This window comes from Myxine glutinosa, chromosome 1 (genome assembly GCF_964187855.1).
Source record: "Myxine glutinosa chromosome 1, kmMyxGlut1.1, whole genome shotgun sequence".
Classification (NCBI taxonomy): Eukaryota; Metazoa; Chordata; class Myxini; order Myxiniformes; family Myxinidae; genus Myxine; species Myxine glutinosa.
The window spans coordinates 222871159-222894874 of NC_136261.1; the positions used below are offsets into that span (position 1 = coordinate 222871159).

Genomic DNA, 23716 nt, shown 5'->3' on the forward strand with positions numbered 1-23716 from the left:
TTTATGGGGTTGATGGCAGTGAAAACTAGCCCGGGTGGGTTAGGATATATCGTGTGTGGGGATCTAGCGAAGATGACATTAGGTAACGTTAAGATTAGTTAGTGACAAGGATACCTGTAGTGGGGACGCAGGTAGATTAGTGTGGATGATAATGACGTGGTATGTGCTTAGTTTAAAGGGAAGACGGGGAGCACTAAGTTAGCAGGGCAACAGGTAGTTCAGATGATGCCGTGTGAGTGTTGGAGGTGTATTCAAGTGTATTGAGCAGTGTGTGACGATTGAACAGGTGTGATTGAACAGGTGTGATTGCACAGGTGTGCAACTGAACAGGTGTGTGGAGCAGTGTATGAGGGAGAGAAGGTGATGTGTATTGTGATGACCAAATGGTCCAGGAAGGAAGGAGGGTGCAGGTGGCACCAGGTGATTGCACAGGTGTGCAACAACAGGTGTATGTGGCTATGTGGAATAAATGGTAGTGTGGAATATCTGGACTATTGGAATGGATGGTCGTGGAGTGAGTATGGTGGAAATTGTGGAGTGGAGTGGATGGTGCGAAGGTGTGAATGGGGGAAGAGTGGACCCCCATCACGGATACCCGGGGCGGGTAGTGTAAGTGTTAGGTAGAGGGTACAGGTAAATTGTGGTTGGATATTGGCATCTGTGGTGCGAGGTGAAAAAAATGGTATTTGGATGGGTGCAGTAGTGTTGTGGAAATGGCTGGGCGTGTAGCCTGTTAGTGTGTGTAGTTGGTTTGGGCACTCCACCACTGTGAGGATGTCGGCCAGGTGAGGCCGCAGGTGGGCTCTGGGAGCCGGTAGTGGTGGATGCGGCCCGAGGATCCGGAGGACGGACCCGGGTAGCCCAGTGCCAGAGGGCACCAAGGGGTGACAGAGCCAGGAGGGGCCTTCCCCAGTTAGTTAGGTTAGGGTGAGGAGCTAGGTAAGCTCGGGTGGCAACTACAGTGGTGGAGGTGTGCAGGTGGGTAGACCTGCTGGGAGAGCTACACGTCACAGCCCAGAAATTGTGCAAGGGCACCGGGAGATGAATCGGGGGAGTGAGACCCCAAATTGAGAAGCACCACAGTTTGGTCAATGGGAATTGGTTTTTAGAACCCATAGTGTAAGTTGGCCAATGGATTGGCAGGGAAAGACCCCGGGTTGTGTAAAGTGTGTTAATGTCATTTAGAGGATAGTTAGGATTAGGAAGTCTCCTCGCACCATCTACATCCACTCACCTGAGATGACGAACTCCACACCATGCCATGTTTGATTATTTTTTATGTGCAAATGTTTTGGATTGTGAGACGCATCATGACGTGGGTGTGACATTGTGCTTTGTTGTTCCATCTCTTCCTCCTTATGAGGATTGATGATGAATTGGGTGATAGCAAATTTTGAAGTAGAGGGATTGTGGAGACATTTGGGGAAATTTGGTATTGGGGAAATATGGGGAGACGTGACAGTAGCGACGAATTTGTAAATGTGTAGATTTTGTAAATATGGGGTAAGGGTAAGGGTAATGTAGGTGACGAGGGGGGGGGGGGGGGGGGGGGTGACGTACGGTAGGGACGAGCTTTCTCATTTCGCTCTCCGTACGCATTTCGCCTTGCATTGCCTTATTGACGTGTACCCTTGTGACCTTACCCCTCGCTCATTTGTCTTTCCCCTTTTGTCTCCCACATGACCTGTGCGCCATTGGGCGCCGAGGGGAGCGTGCGTGAGTCGGCCATTGTGCGCCCGGAACTCTCAGAACCAGCTGTCTGCATCGATGCACCACGTGGTGGACCACATGTCAGTGGCCGAGCACCACTTATGGACCCCATGGGTTGGGGCATGGCCCCTCTGCTGGAACCGGCCATGAGGGCCCGAAATCTTGCTGGCGGACCTTGGCCACAGGGCACCGATGCCCCACAGGTGAACCACACGTAGTCGGCCCCTGTGGGCCATAAATAAATACAAACGGACACGTTAGGTGCATTTAATTGCAAATAGGCCGCCAGCAAAGAAAATGACAACAACTGGAAGAAATAATAATAGCCAGCAGAGGGAGCCGAAGAGCAAGAGATCACCTGCAGGGTTAGGGGTTGTTGTTTTTATTTTCATTGAACAATGGTGACTGCACCGATTGGTGCTTGGGGGTGTATTGGTGCGTTTTTGGGTGCTTTCATGGTGCGTCGATGCAGAGCAGACTGTCTCCCCCCCCCCCCCCCCCCCCAGAAAGAACAATAACAGGTCCTGGGTTAGTCTTGTAAATAAAAGTAGCGTCATTGTAAATAATGCTCCCCACCATCAGTGTGTAGTTTGAAGACCATTCCGCAATTCGGTTAACTGTGGGCGTGAGTCTGTTAGGCAGGGTGCAATGGAGCAGCGGGACATATTTATTTATGTTTTAAAACTGTCGCACTCAGGGTGAGGTTAAAAGTAGATTGAACTACACCTACGTGTCACACTAAATAAAAGTTGTAGGCCCGGGACGGGGCCTAAGAGGAGGAGGGTGCAGTGTTGCGGATATGAGGACTGTATTTTTTTTATTGTGTGCTTTATTATTATTATTGTTTATTCTGCGCCTCCTGCCTCCGGAGTTGTGTAAAGATAAAAAGGGCGTCTCGGTAGTTATTCCATAAACACCACATTGAAAGACCCGATAAAACCCTTGTTCAGTAGCTTGTATCTTATTATGTGTCTTAGGGTAAGGCTGTGTCTCCCATTAATTGAAATACTCCATTGCACCGAGTGAAATAAGAATAGATCCCCATTCATTTCATTTCATTTCAATGGCCAACTGCATTTTGGGCGGTTTTTCTTCAACCACCATTGGCCACGAGGCAGGGTTGGGGAAGAAAGGCGTGTCTCCACCTCGTCATAGAGGGGAGGAGTGAGCCAGCCCCGAATAACCAACCGAGCACGAAGGGTTTGGTTTGAGAGGGCGGAGGAAGAGCGTTTGGGGGAGGTTCGCAAAGGTTGAGGGGCGGGGCCTATATAACCCGCGACGGGAAGCTCCCAAAAGGAGACGAGAGATAAGTCCAGCAGATGAGTCCAAGGAAAGAGCTGGGTCGTCAGAGCAGTTGCGCTTTTACTGAGTCCAAGGAAAGAGCTGGGTCGTCAGAGCAGTTGCGCTTTTACTGAGACAAGCAGATGAGCGGGAGAGAAGTGAGAGAAAGGCTGAGCTGAGCTGCGTGGAGAGGTACACGAAAAGGAAGGGTCCAAGAGAAAGCCGAGGAGCTTTTACGAAGCAAGCTACACGAGAGATACAGCCGAGGAGTGCAGCCCCGTTTCAACCAGCCGCGTGAAGCCCTGACGGTGTGCGCTGTAAAGCGGGATACAAGGCGCTGCCGGCTTCTCGCTTCCCGCCCGGAGTGGACCTGCTCGCTGTGCCCTGTGATCCCACCTGCTCATCCTTTCCAGCCATTCCTGCCCGCAAGTTCCCCATTTTGCCGACGTGAGTTTGTTATGTTTGTTTTGTCCTGGGTAGTAACTAAGTCAGTATAAGCTAGTATTTTCCCTGTGTCTCTAAAAGCTTCTGTATATTATTTTATTATCTTTCCTTCTCCTTGGTTACTTTGAGCCTGTAAATAGTAATAAATAGTAATTGTATTTCCAAACCTTTCTTTGCCTTCGTCTTCCTTTTCTTCACATCCGTGTCGTCTTAGTCTTTTCCCGATTGAATAGCGGTGGCGCGATACGGCCAACGTTTGGGGTAAATCGGGTTTTAGTCGGGGAATAACTGTTCGGCCGCGGTTACACCACCGCTCGGTAAAAATAACATCTAATCCGCGGACCGTAACAATATATTATTTATATATATATTTATATTTATTTATTTATATATATATATATGTATATATATATATATATATATATATATATATATATATATATATAATATTTATTTATTTATTTTTTATTTATTTATATTTATTTTTATTTATTTATTTATATTTATTTATATTATATTATATTTATTTATTTTTATATATATATATATATATATATATATATATAGATATATATATATATATATATATATATATATATATATATATATATATATAGATATATATAGATATATATAGATATATATAGATATATATAGATATATATAGATATATATATATATAATTATATATAATTATATATATATATATATATATATATATATATAATTATATATAATTATATATATATATATATATATATATATATATATATATATATATATATATATATATATATATATATATATATATATATATATTGTATCAACCTAAAAATACTGACGTATGTTCACCCATCTGCAAAATCATCCATCTTAACTTGTTCTTCCTCATCTGTGGTGACTTCAACTGCCACCATGCTTAGTATATGTTTAATCATTATAAATATAAAAGTATAAGGATCAAAGTGTGATTAGCAAATATTGCATTATTGTCCTCAGATCTTCTATTTGGAAGATGTGGTTGAAGTTTGTGGTTACACACTGAACAGCGGTTCTTCCTATGGTGTGGAGTCGGCCATTGAGGAAACTGACAGCTTGGACAAGATTGAGACATCCCAGCCAGAATGTCAGGTGATCTTTGGTTCTTCACAGTCAGATTGGCTGACCACAGTTTAAAAAAATAATTTAGCATTGGGAAGGGCTTATTGCTGTTCGAGGGTATTGCTGTAATCAATAAACACAGCGGAAGCGTATAACATAGGGGAGGGCTTATTGCTGTTGTGGGGTATTGCTGTAATTGGTAAACACAGGGGAAGCCTATGTCATAGAGGAAGGCTTATTGCAGTTATAGAGTTTGTTTCTGTAATTGGCGTCCCCAATTTTTAATGGTACCAGAGTTTCTTAGACCGCCAGCAGTACTATTTTATTTATTTTTTCTTCCTGCACTCTCAACACTCCAAATTTCCAAAATTGAGCTGTATTTCAGAAGCGGCTGTGACTTTCGGAATGAAATTTTGCATCAATAATTATCTGAATAGAAAAATATGCAGGCATGGTCTAATTTTTTTGACCTTGACCTATTTTAATGTAATGACCTAATTTTAAGGACATGCCCTAATTGTAGACATTTAAACATTTTTTTTTTCCCCGTAACTCGACTAAAGCTTGTCCTATCGGAAGGAAATTGCCTTCTCTGGATAGCTTAGGGGAAAGACACATTTCAACATAATTTACATAATACCCCTCCTGGTTATAGGTCCTGGTCTTACACCCCTTGGAGTGCTAAACCACCATTTTGGTTTTTCTCCTTTTTCTGCTAATGTCTGAGCTGTATCTCAGAGCCAACTGGGACTTATGGAATGAAATTTTGCATCAATAATGGGAATAAAAGTATGTGGGGTTGACATGACTTTTTGACATTGACCTAATTTTTAAGCTCATGACCCAATTATAGACATTTTAACATTTTTCAACACAACTCGACTATATTTTGTTCAATCGTAATTAAATTGCCCTCACTAGATAGCCCGAGAGCAAGTCACATTTATGCTTGATTTACATCATACCCCTCCGATTTAAAAGTCAAGGGCAAATGTCGGTTTTGAAAAATAACACGTTTTTCTGTCATCGCTCAATTTTGCCAGTGCGGAATCTCAAAGATCTCAAAGATCTCTTGGCCTTCCAAGATGTTTTTGCATCATAAAATAATTTTCCTCTGATTTAACATGATATTGATTTTTATGGATAGACTGGAGATAGGGACACATTTTCTAAATTTACACTCTCTCCTGAAATGTTGAAGGTCAAGGTCATATGATGGTTTCAAAAAATAATATGGCCATCACTGGATTACGAGCCAAGGGTAAATTGTGTGCAATCACCAAGGATAAGCCTCCCTGTGGTCAGGGGATGCTTACCCTTGGCGATCACTTTGTGATTGTAGATATCTAGTTTCTATTGATATAGGATGGAGGGATGTGTGAGTAAGAGGAGTATTGCTGTAATGATGGATGTTATATACATCATAACGCTGAGGCCACAAATGTGCTTTCATTGGAGAAGAACAGGCATGGGAAATATCAATGATGCCTAATGCTTTCACTTGTACTACATGCAGGATTGCGTAATCAATAAATTTTCATGATGTTCCATTCATGTCTGTCGTGAAACGAATTTTCATGATGTACTCCAATGAGCTGTGTACAATTTTTTTTATTCACTGGGACAGGTTGAGCAGTTAAGGAATATGTCCAGGAAAAATCTAACTTTAGAGGCCAATTTTGTAAATGTGGACCTTTCTTGTTTAGATCATCCCTGATGAGGTTCAGAAGTTAATAGACTGCTTCCAAAAGTAGTTGTTAATTATACAAAATAATAGGCTAATATAACTTCAATTGTCAGGTTATCTTGTGAAAGCACTTGGCAAAGTAAATATGTTTGACTTTTGGGTTGAAACCTCGATTTTATTGTCCTGCACATTCCTCCATGCATTCTTCTTATTAGTCCCCTGCTGGTGTACACCGGAGGGGCCTATAGGTTTGCACGCCGTCCGTCAGTCCGTCAGTCTGTCAGTCCGTCACGCAAAGAACAGTTTTCCGGACTTTTTTTCTAAACCCTTAAGGCTAATGATTTCAAACTTGGCACATGGTTTCCTCATGATAAGTTACAGATCAAGTTCGAACTTCACGACGTTTCGATCATTTTTGACAAAGTTATGGCACTTTGAACTTTGGGAATTCTGCTAATTCTGATGATCCTTAACTCAGTGCCATTTTAAGTTTTAATTTCCTTTAAAAAAGATTTTCTCTGCAATAATAGGACCTATTGAGATCAAATTTTCACCGTAGGGGGGACTCGGTCTGTAGAATATTTTAATGGTAATTATGACGTCACAGGTCACGTGGTTCGGCCGCCATATTGTTTTTTGTGAAAACACGAAAACCCCTTTTTCTCTGCAACGGCTGAACATATCGAGGCCAAACTTTGCAGGCGGAATCGCATACCCATGTCGAACAAAAGAGTCGGCGAGCATGACGTCATGCGTCACATGGTTTCAGAGTTATGACGTTTTTAAGCATGAACCTTTAAAACGCCTTTAAAACGCGAGCTCCTCCCTCATTTTTGATCCAATCGAGGGGAAACTTCACAGATCTGTTCAGCATGTCAGTCTACTAAAATGTCCTTTTGGAATTTGCGTTAGGTCACGTGGTTTGGCAGATATCGTTAATTAAACGAAAATATTTTAAAAAATGGATATCTCTTGAATCGCTAGTATCTCAGACCGTGAGTTGCTAATTATATAATTCACACAGTGCAATACGTGCAGGCTGCTCCACGGAGTGACCTTGCGGGCTTATCAACGAGGCGAGGCATGACACACATGTGTCTCAGCCACCCTCAGATCAAGTTTGAAAACCGGCATCAACCGTGCATAAATTTGCATATTCGATCATTTTTGACAAAGTTATGGCACTTTGAACTTTGGTAGGAGACATGTATTGCAGCGCAATACTCAGAATGCTTGTTTGTTTTGCTTCATGATAATTTTGTATTAGTAGTGGTTTAAGAAGCTGTATTTACATTTCGATACATTTTCATCTGTTGTCAAATTTCATTTTGATTTCCTTTGCTGTGTTTGGAGCATTTTCCGGTGTGTGTGCGTGCGTGCGTGCGTGCGTGCGTAAGCTCTTTCGTGTGCTTTAAGCTGGGCATAGAATCCTGATGTATACACAAAGAATTAAGTTAAGCACCCCTACACAACGAATTAAGGTAAGCACCCCCTAATATATATTCTTTGTGTATATGTATACATTGGCATATATTCTAAGGTATGTGAGATCAAATAATGATTGGTATGACATTAGCAATTATCCATTGATGAAATGCAGATGAGTGCACGCATCTGTGACGTAGGGTTGAGTCAGTGATCCGATCACGTGGGTCCTACACACGTTATTGACGCAAAGATCGCTAGAGGTCTTCTCAGAACAATGACTGTACGTTAGAAAACATAAACGTCATCCACACTGTCCGTGATGGACCTATAGCTCCATACTTAAATTGAGGTGAAAATATGCCTAAAATTCCCAAAAAATTTCACCTTAAATTATTCAGAATAAAATATTGAAAACGGCATGATTGTTATGTTTTTATGTGACCATAATATCACTTCTCCAGAAAATATAGCAATATCATGGGTATATTACACTGTTTTGACGACAACAAACTTGTAACGTGCGAGGTTGTAAAAAAACGGGGGGGGGTGCTTAACTTAATTCTTTGTGTATATAATGTAATTTCTCATTAATCTGTGTTTCTTGTATTGAAAGAATGCATTATTTGGGCAGGTTTTACCAGAAACCAGTGAAGGACTTGACCAAACACAATACAGCACACGTACACTCAATACGCTGAACTCCATGAACCAAGAAAAAGTCAACCCACAACTCATTGTCAAGCTGCTGCAGCATATTGGTGAGTTTTTTTTGCATCCCGGCACATGGGCAGGTTTTACTCTTTTGCCAATTTTCTTTGACATGCCAAATTTCGCGACACGCCTTTTGCCAAATTTCACGAGAAACTTTAAAATGTGGTGGTGATCGGACTAGCCCTGTTTTTTTTGTTTGTTTGTTTGTTTTGCATGATTTTCAGATGTACATACATACATACATGCATGCATACAGTGCCTTCAGAAAGGATTCACACCCGTTGACTTGTTCACATTTTGTTGTGTTACAGCCTGAATTTAAAATGGATTAAATTTAAATTTGTTATCACTGATCTACACAAAATACCCCATAATGACAAAGTGAAAAACGTATTTTTAGAAATCTTTACAACTTTAATGAAAACTAAATGGAGAAATATCTAATTACCTCAGCCACCAAAGGTGGATGGAGCTTATGTTTTCACCCCTATCTGTTTGTTACTTGCAAAATCGAAGATTTTTCAAGTATATTGGTCGGTTCCGTTTGTGGTTCTGTCTGTTTGTCTGTCTGTCTGTTTGTCACCGGCCTACAGGTCACAATTCTAAACCGATCGTCACGAAACTTCACCAAGTTGTACAAGTCCTCCCAATTGAGAAGCCTATTGATTTTGAGGTCAAAGGTCAAAGGTTATCTGGAGGTCAAATTTCTAAAATCGCCATTTTAAATCCGATTGACTTGAAAATTGAATAGCATTTGTATATCAAGTCACTAAATTGGGAAATGAACTATTTTTGAGGTCAAAAGGTCAAAGGTCAACTTACGGTCACATTTTAAAAATCATCAATTTTCATCTAAAAAGCTGTCAATTCTCAACCGATTGACTTGAAAATTGAACAACATTTGCATATCGTCACTAAATTGGGAAACATACTATTTCTAGGTCAAAAGGTCAAAGGTCAACTCAAGGTCAAACTCCCAAAATCATCACTTTCATCTGAAAAATCGTCAATTTTCTTCCTATTGACCCGAGCTTTGATCAAGATTGTCAATTTTAATCTTGATGAAATGGACATTTTGCTGTATCAATGGAATTCTTTTTCTTGGGGAGGGGGGGGGGGGGCCTATTTTGCAAGTATCGTGCTCCGCATGACGTCTTCTTGTTTGTTTGTTTGTTTGTCTGTCTGTCTGTGGACAAGATATCTCAAAAGGTTGTGGATGGATTCGGACGAAGTTTGGCAGAGAGGTAGTGTATGTGGCAAGGATGAAATGATTCGATTTTGGTGAAAATCTGGATTCGGATCCGGCTAGTAGAATTTTTAAAGTGATTCTTCACCATTGGGAGATCGGGCAAAAAGTGATATATAGCATGATATTTAAAAAAAATTATGGACAAGTTATGACTAAACTTGGTGGACGATTTGGTTAGGTGACAAGAACAAGCCGATGAGATTTTGGTTCAGGTCCGAATCCAGATCTGGCCCATCAGTGGGATACAAAACATAAATTGTTCAGTCTGGTGGGGGTATGCGCTCTACCGAGTACCATTCTAGTTTACACAAGTATTCAGCCCCCTGACTCAATACTTCATAGAAGCATCTTTGTCATCGATTACAGCTATGAGTCCCCTTGGGTATGTCTGTCTCAGCTTTGCACATCTGGTTTGTGGGAGTTTCTCCCATTCGTCCGTGCAGATTTGCTCAAGCTCTGTCAAGTTGGATGGGGAGCGTCGGTGAACAGCAAACTTCGTCTTTCCACAGATTCTCAGTCATATTCAAGTCTGGGCTTTGGCTGGACCACTCAAGGATTTTCATGTTCTTGTTCTGAAGCTATTCCAGTGATGCGTTGGCTGTATGCTTGGGGTCATTGTCCTGTTGGAACATAAATATTCACGGCAATCTAAGGTCTTTTTTGCACTCTGAAGCAAGTTCTCCTCAAGGATTTGCCTGTATTTGGTTCCATTCATTGTTCCCTCTATCTTTACAAGTCTCCCAGTCCCTGCTGCTGATAAGCATCCCCATAGCATGATGCTGCCACCACCATGCTTCACGGTAAGGATAGTGTTAAATGGGTGATCAGCTGTGCTTGGTTTCTGCCAAATGTAGTGCTATGTGTTCATGCCAAAGAGTTCAATTTTCATCTCATCAGACCACATAATTGTTTGCATCATGCACTCAGAGTCTTTCACGTGCCTTTTTGCAAACTCCAGGCATGCTGTCATGTGCCTTTTTCTCAGGAGTGGCTTCCGTCTGGCCACTCCCCCATGAAGCCTCGATTTGTGAAGTGCTGCACAGACTGTTGTCCTTCCAACAGGTTCTCGCATCTAAACGAAGGAACTCTGTAGTTCTGTCATTATTGGGTTCTTGGTCACCTCCTTAACCAAGGACCTTTTTGCCCGGTTGCTCAGTGTGGTCAGATGGGCAGCTCTAGGAAGTCTGTCCATATTATTTCCATTTCCTCATGATGGGTTCACGGAAGCCTCTGCTCAGTGAAAGACACTTGAAAGCCCACTTGGAGTTTGCAAAAAAGCACCTGAAGGACTCTCAGACTGTGAGAAACAAGATTCTGTGGTCTGATGATACCAAGATTGAACTGTTTGGCTTCCGTCTGGCCACTCTGCCATGAAGCCCAGATCGGTGGAGTGTTGCAGTGGTGGTTGTCCTTCTGAAAGTTTCTCACATCTCCGCACAGGATCTCTGGTGCTCAGCCAGAGCGACCATTGGGTTCTTGGTCACCTCTCTTACCAAGGCCCTTCTCCCCCGATTGCTCAGTTTGGCCGGGCGGCCAGCTCTATGAAGAGTCCTGGTTGTTCCAAACTTCTTCCATTTCAGAATTATGGAGGCCACTGTGCTCTTGGGAACCTTCAATGCAGCAGAAATTTTTTTGTAGGCTTCCCCAGATCTGTGCCTCGACACAATCATGTCTCTGAGCTCTGCAGGCAGTTCCTTCGACCTCATGGCTTGGTTTTTGCTCTGATATGCATTGTCAGCTGTGAGACCTTATATAGACAGGTGTGTGCCTTTCCAAATCATGTCCAATCAATTGAAGTTACCACAGGTGGACTCCAATCAAGGTGAAGAAATATCTTAAAGATGATCTCAAGAGAAATGGGAGGCACCTGAGCTAAATTTCAAGTGTCATAGCAAAGGGTATGAATACTTATGTCAATGTGATATTTCAGTTTTTTCTTTTTAATAAATTTGCAAAACTTTATAAAATCCTGTTTTCTCTTTGTCATTATGGGGTATTGAGTGTAGATTGATAAGGGAAAAAATGAATTTAAACGATTTCAGCATAAGGCTGCAACATAACAAAATGTCAAAAAAGTGAAGGGGTCTGAATACTTTCTGAAAAAAAAAAAAAAAAAACATCTGCAGAGGACATCTCCCCCGCAAAGCGGGGGTTGGCCTTTTTCGGGCACCGTGGTTGTTGTTGTTTTTGTTGGTCCCCTTTTTGAAGCAATGTTTTACGGCCGGATGCCCTTCCTGCCGCCAACCCTGTTTGTCGCCTTTTACGACAAACAGGGAATTACCAGTGAACTGGTACTCAATTAGCCGACCTCGGAAGGATGACAGGCTGAGTCAACACCCCTGGCGTTAATTCAGCGATCGACTGGGATTCGAACCCAGGATCCTAGGATCCTAAGCTGGCACCCTAGCCGCTCAGCCAACACCAGGCTTTCTGAATGCACTACATATATATATATGTATATTGTTGCGGATCTCCCCGTCGGCCCTTTTTCCCCTTACCAAGGGGGATTAATCCCCTTGTCTGCGACTGACCGACGTGAGTCCTGAAGCTGCCCAGCTCCCTCCGGAGAGGCAGGTGAGCAACCTCGTTCGAGACCGTGGATAAGATGTTATTTTGCCGAGCGGATGACAGCCCGCGGCTCGAACCGTTAACAGAAACTAGACCCGATTCTTATGCGTTGGCCAAATCGTGCCACAGGTATTCAATGATGGAAAAGACAAGGACGAACGGATGTGAAGGAAAGAAGGCAAGGTAGGAAGAACAGGATTTATTACTAACGATTATGTACAAGACCAAAGAAACCAAGCAAGAAGGAAAAATACGAAAAGAAAGACAGAAGGAGGAGAAGACACAGTGCAAATATTAACTTACCTATACAAGCTTAACTTATACCCAGGACAACACGGACAAACAGACGACAGTCAGACTTACACGGGAATGATGACAGGAATGGCAGGAGGTGGATGGCTGGACGGATGAGGAGGTGGGACCACAGGGCTGGAAGGATGCGGGTCCGGTTGGTGTGATCGCCGGCTCGAGTTGAGCAGCCGCCGACCCTCCTCAATCGTCTCTGCACGGCGGCGTTGCTTCGTAGCCGCGGCCGAAACCGCTGTCAAAGCTCAAAGCTGCGGTGGTCAAAACTGCGGTGGTCTCAAAGCTGCGGTGGACTCAAAGCTGCGATTGGTTCAGCTGCGGTGGACTCAAAGCTGCAGTTGGTTCAGCTGCGGTGGACTCCTTCGCGCATCTCAGCTCCTCCTCAACTGGACTCATCTCCTGGTGGGGGCTGATGGAATGGGTTTTATAACCCCACCCTCTTGAGCCATACCCACTCATCCTTGGTTGGTCGGCAAGGGCTTTCCTGGCTCCACCCTCTGATGACGAGGTGCGGGCCACGCCCGTAATGTAGCTCCTCCCCCTTCTTCTCCGAGGCTTGACCACATGCGTAATGGAGTCTTGGGGCGAAGGTGGTGCCAATAACCCCACCCAAAGTTACTGGCACTTCGAAGATGCCATGGGGGTGTCGGAGGGATCTATCTTATGTCATTTGGTGCAATGCAGGGTCAATTAATGAGCAACAGAGCCTTAAACTGGAACACACAATAAGGAAATAACTATTTAGAAGGGTATATGATTTTCTACGTGCATGCGATGGACTAACTAAGGGGACGACCTTTGATCTTTACACTTAACGGAGGTACTTACAAGAATTACTACACTATTTACAGAGGGTGATATTTACAACAGGATTCTCAAATCCACAGCAATATATATATATATATATATATATATATATATATATATATATATATATATATATATATATATATATATATATATATATATATATATATACATATATACATATATACATACAGTATATACATATATATATATATATATATTTTTTTTTTTTTATATATATATATATATATATATATATATATACTATATATATATAAAACCACTTGATGCAAAGTTTTTCGTCACTCATTAAGAGCTGATCATCAATAATAAGCTCATTGTTCTTGAAGTCAAGAAGAACCTGACAGAATCGTACTATCGTTTCATTCAAGTATTGAGTGTCTTGTCAAACACATTAATCATTGGAATCTCCCGTGATGAAGCTATCTCCAAGGGCCTTTCACTCACTCACCGCAGACAGGTAGGTGGTCTTTCTGTCTTCTACCGACTCCTCTCCGGCCTTGCTCCCCCAGCTCTCTCTGTGCTTTGTCCCCCAAATATTCCTACAGGTCGCACAAGATCTGCCAGCAACCCTTTGATGGTTAAACTGCCGAAATCTCGGCTCTCTGCTCACCTTCACTCTTTCATTCCTCTTTTCTCCCGCCTCTGGAACAAACTCCCACACTCCCTTCAATCCCACTCCTCCCTCCAGGTCTTTAAAACAGCTGTTCACCACCATCTCTTATCTTTCCCCATCCAAAACCTTGATCTTTTCTACCCCCACTAATTCACCCCAGATCCACCTTGTTTGAAATTCCAACTTGTTTCCTGGAAGTCCTGGCAGTGTCAATATGTTTTATACCTCTCCCACCCCCCCCCCCTTCCCATGCCTCCCCCCCCCCCAAAGCCCTCTCCCTCCCACTGATCTCTCGATGTCCCTGCTCTCAGATGTTGTGTTTGTGTTCCTCTCCCTCTCGCCCCATCTTGTCTACCGCTCCCCATGTTATATGTTTTATGTGTCGGTTTGTCTTTCTGTGTGATTAATGTTAGCTCTTTCACGAGCCTCGATCTTGTATACAAAAAAAAAAAACACGCCTATATCAATGCAACTTCAGGTAATTTAAGTATTTTTATTAGAGGTCGACTGATGTTGGTCTTTCAAGGGCTGATACCGATATTTAGAGAGCGGGGGTGGCGGGGGGAGGGGTTACCTGTTATAATGCCGATGCATCTGATTAAACAACTTGATAGCAAGAATGACTGCACTGTGGTCACAACCTGTGAAAAAAATCTGGTAATGGACCAGTTTGGAAACGCACATTTAAAGCACACTTAAAAGATGAACAGCACAGTTGGGCAACACATATTTAATGCTCTATTTAAAGATTATCTCGACACCTCTCACCCATGACAGCCTACGCCATGTAGAACGAGCTGATTTGCCACATGCTCATGGATTGTTTAACCCCAATGAGCTGTTCAAAAATTATGTAACTTTTTTTTAGGGAGCCACATTCCTTGCAATACTGATGGGCTTGATTAAACCTTACTAATAATTTAAATTCCACATTGATTTGAATTTTTGGGGTACCTCATCATGAAGAATACTCGACCCAAGCAAAGCCAATGTAAATCTGACGCATTACACCTGGGCAGTGTATAATCAGCAGAGGCCTACAGGCCTGATGACGTAGGCCCACCAGAAAACAAAGATGGCGGCCATATTATATTGGCTGGGTGCCATGGCCAAAGTAGGTGGAGTCGAGCTACAAATGTGGGTGGTGTCCGACAGGTGTCCGATTTCAAAAATCGACCCCCAACACGAACCACTACCACCACAACAACAACAACCACTCAGAGTTCTTGTAGACCTGCGACAAATGGGAATAATGCAAAATTGTTGAGCTTAAATTGATAAATTTATTCAACACAATACATGTACAGTCACGTGAAAAAGTAAGTACACCCCATGTAAAGTTTAGACTTTTTCAACATATTTCAACATACAGCTATTTGATCTTCATTTCAACAATATTGATAGATAAAGGTGATGAATAAAACAAATATCATGAAACATTTACATTTTGTAGTCCATTGTATAATTTAAGGAAACATAAATGCAAATTTCGCATGTGGAAAAAGTAAGCACACCCCTACATTTATCACTACTTCAAATACCTAAAATTAGAATGGGGTGCACCAGCTCAGGTGCAAATGAGTAGAACCTCGTTAGAGAGGATCTTGGAGGAACCTGTGTTATTTAAACCTCAGACATTTCGTTTGGTTTGCTCTTTGTTGTTGAAGTGTGCGGCGTCACCATGCCTAGATCAAAAGAGCTCTCTTAGGCCTTCAGAAAGAAGGTTATAGGTGCCTACAAGTCTGGGAAGGGATTTAAAAAGATCTCCAAACAATTTGAAATCAATCATTCGACTGTCCGGAAGATCATCTACAAGTGGAGAAGATTCCAAACAACTGCCAACTTGTTCAGGCCAGGCCGCCCCAGCAAGTTCAACCCGAGAGCAGACCGCAAGATGCTGAAATAAGTCTCTAAGAACCCCAGAATGTCATCACGGGACCTACAGGTCCCTACATCACGGGACCTTTCCACTGTTGATGTCAAAGTGCACGGGTCTACCATTAGAAAGAGGCTGCACAAATTTGATCTACATGGGAGGTGTGCCAGGAGGAAACCTTTGCTGTCCAGAAAGAACAAAAGGGCAAGACTAAAGTTTGCCAATGAGCACCCATGCAAAGACCAGCACTTCTGGAACAATGTGCTCTGGACAGATGAGTCAAAGGTAGAGCTATTTGGCCACAGTACCAGAAGACATGTTTGGCGAAAACCAAAGGCAGCATTTGACCACAAGAACCTGATACCAACTGTAAAGCATGGTGGTGGAAATATTATGGTTTGGGGCAGCTTTGCTGCATCAGGGCCTGGGCAGCTCACCATCATATAATCTACTATGAAATATTCATTGTACCAGAGGGTGCTTGAGGATAATGTGAGGCCATCTGTCGGAAAGTTGAAGCTCAACCGAAGGTGGACCTTGCAACATGACAATGACCCTAAACATACCAGTAAATCCACCAAGGAATGGCTGAAAAGAAAGAAATGGAGGGTTCTGGAATGACCAAGTCAAAGCCCGGATCTAAATCCCATCTAGATGTTGAGGGGGGATTTGAAACGAGCTGTGCATGCAAGAAACCCCTCAAATATCGCACAGCTGAAAGAATTCTGCATGGAGGAGAGGGCAAAAATTTCTCCCAGTCGATGTCAGAGACTCGTAGACAGTTATAAGAAACGCATACTTGAGGTTGTTTCTGCCAAAGGGGGCAATACCACCTATTAGAGCCAAGGGTGTACTTACTTTTTCCACATGCGAAATTTGCATTTATGTTTATTTAAATTATACAATGGACTACAAAATGTAAATGTTTCATGATATTTGTTATATTATATCACCTTTATCTATCAATATTGTTGAAATGAAGATCAAATAGCTGTATGTTGAAATATGTTGAAAAAGTCAAAACTTTACATGGGGTGTACTTACTTTTTCACGTGACTGTATATTATTCACTCAAAAGCACTGAAAAGTATTGTGCACTTGCAAACAGCAGTATTTATTTCCAATTAGTCTGTTACCCTTCATCTTTTTAAATTAGAAGATGTATAAAACCAAAGCAAAAACGTTGTTAAAAACTTTGGAGAATACTTTAAAATAAAACGTTTTGGGGTACCTGTGTGAACAGCAGCATTTTCTTCAGTATGTCTCCACTCTACATCTTATCATACTAAAATACGCAATTTTGTGTCTGTCTGTGTCTGCTCACGATACAACAACACACAACACACAGCATTTTCTTCAGTATGTCTCCACTCTACATCTTATCATACTAAAATACGCAATTTTGTGTCTGTCTGTGTCTGCTCACGATACAGTTGGTCGTTAATCCAATCTCAACAGAACTTGACAGGAGGATTAATGTTTACACGATAGAGGTTGTGGCGGCTTCATATGGAATTTATGTTTGAATGCTGTATGATTGTGAACAGTCAAGTCGGTTGCAAAGAACAGACCCAGTCCCACAACAGTAAACCTTTCTCTGGTAATCCAACAATCTAGCCCTTCACAATCTTAAACCCTCAAATGAAAAAAGAATAGACTACCATCAGTTATATGCATTAATATCATGCCATTAAAATGTTATATTGCTTCAATGATTGTGTCACACTACTTTCTGCCATGAATAAGTGGTCAGTTTTCAAATGCTACAAAATTTGTGAGTTCATTTGACCTTGGTTCGCATGTTTCTTCCTGCAGAATCCACCCCGGCTCTATGTTCCCTTAATGGCGCTGTACTGGTCTTTCTGCCGGGCATGACTGATATCCAGGAATTGCACAACTTGCTCAAGCAAACTCCAGTTTTCCGTGACCCCAAACGGTGATAGCGTAACACACATTACATGAAAGTAAATGTAAATGGTGTGATTATATTTAGTAATATGTTTTTACATGAGGGTGATTTTACATGAGATTTACGAACACACTTTTTATTGTAGAACACAAAAAAAAAAAATTTAAATGTTGAAATTTGTGCAATGAGTTTGTCTGCCCTCATGAAGTTGTATAGGAAGTGACCTGAATGCTGAACACAGGTTATAGCAGTGGTTCTTAACCTTTTTAAAGGCGCCGAACTCTAACAAAACCCACCGAACACACGCAGAACCCCTCAAATTTGACAAAAAAATTAAGAAGAAATGCATCTTAATGCGTTTTCTGTTCTTCTTTTCAGGAGGCGATCTGGGAAATGCATTGTTTTCTTTTGGCAAGGGCCACCCTCAAATCATTTTCGCATGCAAGCCTGCTCCTTTTCTTTGTTTTAATGTCCACCAGTTTCGAAAACACATGCTCGCAGAGATGCGTTGTAACGAACGGCGTGAGGATCTCAAGGGCAATTTTAGCGATGTTAGGATACCCTTCCATTTGGCGACACCAAAACGTTGAGAGCGTTGTTGTGCCGAAGAGTTGTTGTTGAGTCTGGCTCTTCTGAAGTTCGATGAGGCCGTCGAGGTATTGGTCGTTGACATCTGCCGTTGCAACGTCGAAAGTAAACGGCTGCCGCACCCATGCTGGGTATTGCTCTTGGTCGGGGAAGTAGCCGTCAAATGACTTTCCCAGCTCATCCAAGTGCGTGGCAATCGCTTGCTTCAGCTCCCCTGGTACAGCAGTGCCTCCAACTTCAGACTCATCTTCGATCCCGCTCACGCACTCGTCCAGTAGCGAAAAGTTCGCGAAGTTGTCGTTCTCTGTTCGCCGCCTCCACAACGGTAACTTCTTTCGGAAAGCGCTCGGCTTTTCTTCAGATTCGATGACATTCACTCCACCGCCCTGCATCTGGCAATTGAGATGATTGAGTGCGTCAAATATGGCAGCCAAGTACGCCAAGGCGAGGATGAACTCTGACTCTTGGAAGTGCGTTGCATGGCAATGCTGGTGTTCTCGCAAAAACAGGGCTAATTCTACACGCAAGGCAAAAACACTGCTCACTACCTTCCCTCGTGATAACCATCGAACGTTAGAGTGGTAGAGAAGGACTTCGAATTCAGAGCCGATTTCAATGCACAGCTCTTTGAAGATGCGATGATTCATAGCACGGCTTCGCACGTAATTCACAGTTTCAACGACGATTTTCAGAACATTGGCCAGTTTTGGAGGCAGGGTTTTTGATGCCAGCGTGTGTCTGTGCAGGACGCAGTGCATGACGATGATGTGTGGTGCATCGGCCTTCACCAGCGCTCCAAAACCGGAGTTGCATCCCAGCATGGCTGGAGCTCCGTCCGAGCAAACTGCAGACACCATGTTCCACGAGAGGCCGTTGCTTCTGAAGAAGTCGTCTACAAGCTTCTTCACGTCAGCTGCCTTCGTCGTTGTTGTGAGAGGCTTGCAGAACAGAAAGTCTTCCTTGATCTTGTCTCCTTTGACATAACGCACAAATAAGATGAGCTGGCTCAAATTCGAATCGTCGGTGGTCTCGTCGAGTTGAAGGCTGAATTTCGTTCGGCTCGCGACTAAATCTGCAACTACCTGGGCGAGGATGTCGTCGCTCATGTCATTGATTCTGCATCTGATGGTGTCATTTGAGAGTGGAACGAGAGACGACTTGTTTTCAGCAGCTTTTCCCAGCATGATGTTGGCCATCTTCAACGCGGCCGGTTTGATGAGTGTCTCACCAATGGTGTGCAGTTTGCCCTGCTTTGTGATCAGGTACGCAACTTCATACGACATGGTGAGGATCAGTTTGTCAATTGGAACAAAGCCGAGAGTGGGCAAGGTAGCACTTGCGTCGAATCGGACTCCCTTCAATTTGAATTCATCCAGCGTTGCGTCTTTGTACTGCCCCTCGCCGTGCAGTTTTTTGAAGTGTTCCCGTAGTTTTGCTGGTGCTAGGCTGGAGTTGCTCAACTTGACATTGCAAAGCATGCATTGAGGACGCTGACTTCCATCCCGTTCCGTCAAACACGTGAACCCGTACCGCACGTAATCCTCCGACCACTTCCTTTTTTTGCTCGACATACTGCAAAAAAAAAAAAGAAGTAACAAACTGATCTTAATTGAGTTCGGGCAAATAATTATATGACAAAAATTAAAAAAGGAACATGCTTAAATATAATCAGTACCCCTCTGAAAACTGAGACATTTTAACGAAGAAAACATAACTTATAGTTACGATGACGGGATTTATTATCGACTCAACTCTGTCACCTCAAATCCCATTATAATATTACATAGAAAACTGCGAATTGTTAGTTTTGAATTGCGACCAAAGGAGTTATATCACCTCCACCTAATTTTCTGAGTAATTCAATCATATTTTATAATCACCATCCACTTTTGACTTTAATAAAGCTCTGAACCCGCCCTGCATATCCACAAACATTTCCAACCTTCTTTTCAATTAATCAGTAACTTCAAAGTAAGGCGCGACCAATGACACACGGCAAGCTAATCGAGGCTATTCACTGGAATTTCCGAACACCTGCAAAGTCCAAAATCCAGTAAGTAAGCACTATCAACAGAATAATTAGCAAGTTGCTCATTGATTCAACTTACTACAGTCAGTGTGAAACAACTTATCTTAAACACAGACCAGAGAAACCATGAATGGATGGGAATACAATTACAAATAACATTTCCATTCGTTCGTAACATATATATATAGCAAAATAAATATTAATATTAATAATAAGCGTAATTACACATAGATTCAAAATTGATACCAAACAAAAAAAACAAAAAAAAAACAAATTGCAATGCATTTCGGAGGACCTCCGCCGAACCCCTGAGACTGGCTCACTGAACCCCTGGGGTTCGGTTGAACCCAGGTTAAGAACCACGGGGTTAGAGCATCTATACTATAAAAAGAGCCATGTGCGTACGTCCGGGTTCCACCCATTGGTTGGACAGTTCACCTGACTCCACCTACAATTTCTATACTACTGCTGCCATGATGGTGATTGCTGCTATACGAAGTCAAAGACGTCATATTCACAATCGCCATGCCTTCGCTACAAGTTTTCCCTTCGTTGTAAAATGACCAAAGCGACAGTTAAAATAATTTTGAGCAGATAGGTGTCAGGGGCCTTGTGAAGATGGGCGCAGCGATCAAGGCAGCATTCTGGTGTTTATACACCGCCCAAATAACTTTGTAGCACTCTCTCAAGCAGCACTTTTACTGCAGAGGTTACGCAGATCCTTGCTATTATTTGCGACGATTTTCTCTTGTAGAAGATGCATAAGCATCAAAATCGCTGGGACCAAATCTTCCCTATGCTAACCTGTACAATCATTCCCGCATACAAGAATCACGATCCTGGTTATAAGAATCAAAACTGTGCCGAACGACCAAGCATGCACAATGCTAGCCTAGCATAAATAGGGTGCTTTAGATTCAGTTCAGCCTGTCTTTGTTGTGGACACTGTTTGTTGAGTTAGACACAGATTGAAACATAAAGCGGTGGAATTCCATTACCAACAGGCAAAATATATTTAAACATCAAAACGAGAAGTAAGTACAGTAACGAGAAGGAAAGAAAAAAAACAACAGGAAAAACGGAAGTTGAAGCTCTTGGACAACAAGGTGGCACTTCTCGGGAGTGACCGCAAGCGACAGAGAACTGGTCGATCCCATGCTGTCGAAGTGGATCAATAATGTCCCAGAGAATAAGGGTGCTCCATTGTCTATTGTCTAAACCCCTGATCAGACAGAAGGAGAAGAGATCCATGGAAAGAATGATCACGCTCTTCTGCATGTCGATGACGGGGGGAGGAGGGAGGAGGGGGGGGGGGGGGCAAGCGTCCAGTTTTCATCATTGGAAAAAGCAAGAACTCATGTTGCTTCAAGGGCTTGAAGGGCATCCCCATTCACTACAGAGCAAATGGTTCAGCGTGGATGACTGCTCTCCTCTTCAGGGAACGAACACCGCTACTGGGGGAAAGTGGCGTCACTTCTGAGGGCACTCTGGGTACTGGCGACGCCATCTTTAGGACTTCTTTTCATCTTTAGGACGCCATCTTTAGGACCTCTCCACACTCAGCGGGGCAATTGAGCAGAAATCTCTCCCTCCCCATAGATGCCAACCTATGGGGTTTATCCATGCTCTTTCCTTTAAATGTTGATTGTCAAGCAAGGAAGCAGCAAGTACCATTTGCCCCATACTGTAATCGAACTGCCAACCTTCCAGACTCAGAGCAGATGCTGTAATCATAATCTCTGACTTCCTCGTACTTTTGATTTTTCTCAAATGAAAAGTTGGCATCATGTTTGCACTACCCTCGTAGATGTGCTCTAAACTAATCTGTACCTATTCCAAGTCGTTTTCTGTGTGATTTCAAACGTTTATGATGCTAATACCCTAGTATTTGAGATCTTCAGCCTATCATTGGATGTTAAAGAGTGGGTGTGATCCTTTGGTGATCTCTGCCATTGCAGCTATTTGATTGTGGGACTACATTCTGCACTATCGTCACGTGAGCATGATGCCGCCTTTGCCATCCCACTTCATGGTGTTCGCAAGGTTAGCTAAGCATGATATTTCACCAAGATCAGGGATAGATTTCCTTCCTTTGTAAAATGGTGACCCAGGAGAATTGGGAATCGGTGTGATTTGGCATAGAGATAGTGTTAAGTAGTTCTGGAAATAAATGTCCAGAGCGTTTTTACCTCCAGCACTGAAGTTGGGCACAGGTCATCTTTGATCGCGATTTGAAAAGTGGGGGAGGGGACAGGGGACATTTTCTGGGAAAATTATTTTGAAGTGGTTATGAGAAGATGATCGATTGTGTTTTTTGTCATTTTCATGAATTTGATATAATCGCATAAATAGTGACCAATTTGAAATCTGATATCAAATTTAAAATTGAATTGATATATCAGGAAGTCGGGCGATTTACTATGCAGGAATGACACACACTTCCTCAAAAAAGAAAACCTACCAAGATACAAACCTGTAAACCTATGAAAGTACAACCAATCAGTCGTCTGTGGAGGATTTCACATCAAATAACACTCATTAACCCATTGTGTGCTTCATCTATTTTTTTTTTCTTCAAAGTTTTAATTTAAAAATTACATTTTTATCGTAAAAATTATCCTATATATCCACAACATCCTATATATCCACAACATCCTATATATCGTAAAAATTCCATTTTTTTTTGTCATTTAAAAAAAAAAAGAACTTTCATCTTCTGACAAATCTGCGACAGCAGCACACAAAGGGTTAAACGTTTGGACAGCATTGTTGAACGACAAAATTGACAGAACAAAAATATCCCATTTGTAATTCTTATTTTCAGACAGTAACTCAACATTGGTTTAAGCTCAGCACTTTGTTCAAACTGAATATACTGTATTTTACAGTGGGAACGTCCAAGGCACCTCAATTTTTTCACAACTTGAAAGGATTCCACGAAAAGTAGGCATAACTTGCATATTTACATATTCGGCAATGAAGTGTCAAGAGGGGTGGGCGGAACAATGGCTGTCAATCAGGCCGATGGGGGCGGGGCCACAAAACACATTTGACTGGATGTACTAATTAGAATGTGAGATCATCTATAAAGTATATACAGTGCTGTGCTTTTGCAATGTGAGTACGTCTATAAATGTTTGGACTACAACATTTATAAATGAGAATGTCACTTATAAACTGGAGAGCATACCTTGGCCAGGGTGAACAGTTTATGTTTTGTATCCCTCTGATAGGTCAGATCTGGATCCGGAACTGACCCAAAATCTAATTGGCTTGTTCTTGTTGCCTAACCAACTCATCCACCAAGATTTTTCATAAGTCGTCCACAACTTTTTGAAATGTCATCCTATATATCGTGTTTGGCCCGATCTCAATGGTGAAGAAA

At 42.3% G+C, this 23716-nt stretch overlaps 1 protein-coding gene across 1 annotated transcript in view; it reads left to right on the top strand.

Annotated features, from left to right (window-relative positions):
• Positions 1-23716, top strand: part of LOC137434449 (ATP-dependent RNA helicase DHX29) — a 232505-nt gene that overhangs the window by 165417 nt on the left and 43372 nt on the right. Inside the window, 4 exon segments of the mRNA XM_078784089.1 lie at positions 4435-4566; positions 8283-8409; positions 17621-17741; positions 22290-22374. Coding sequence (XP_078640215.1) covers positions 4435-4566; positions 8283-8409; positions 17621-17741; positions 22290-22374 — 465 coding nt within the window.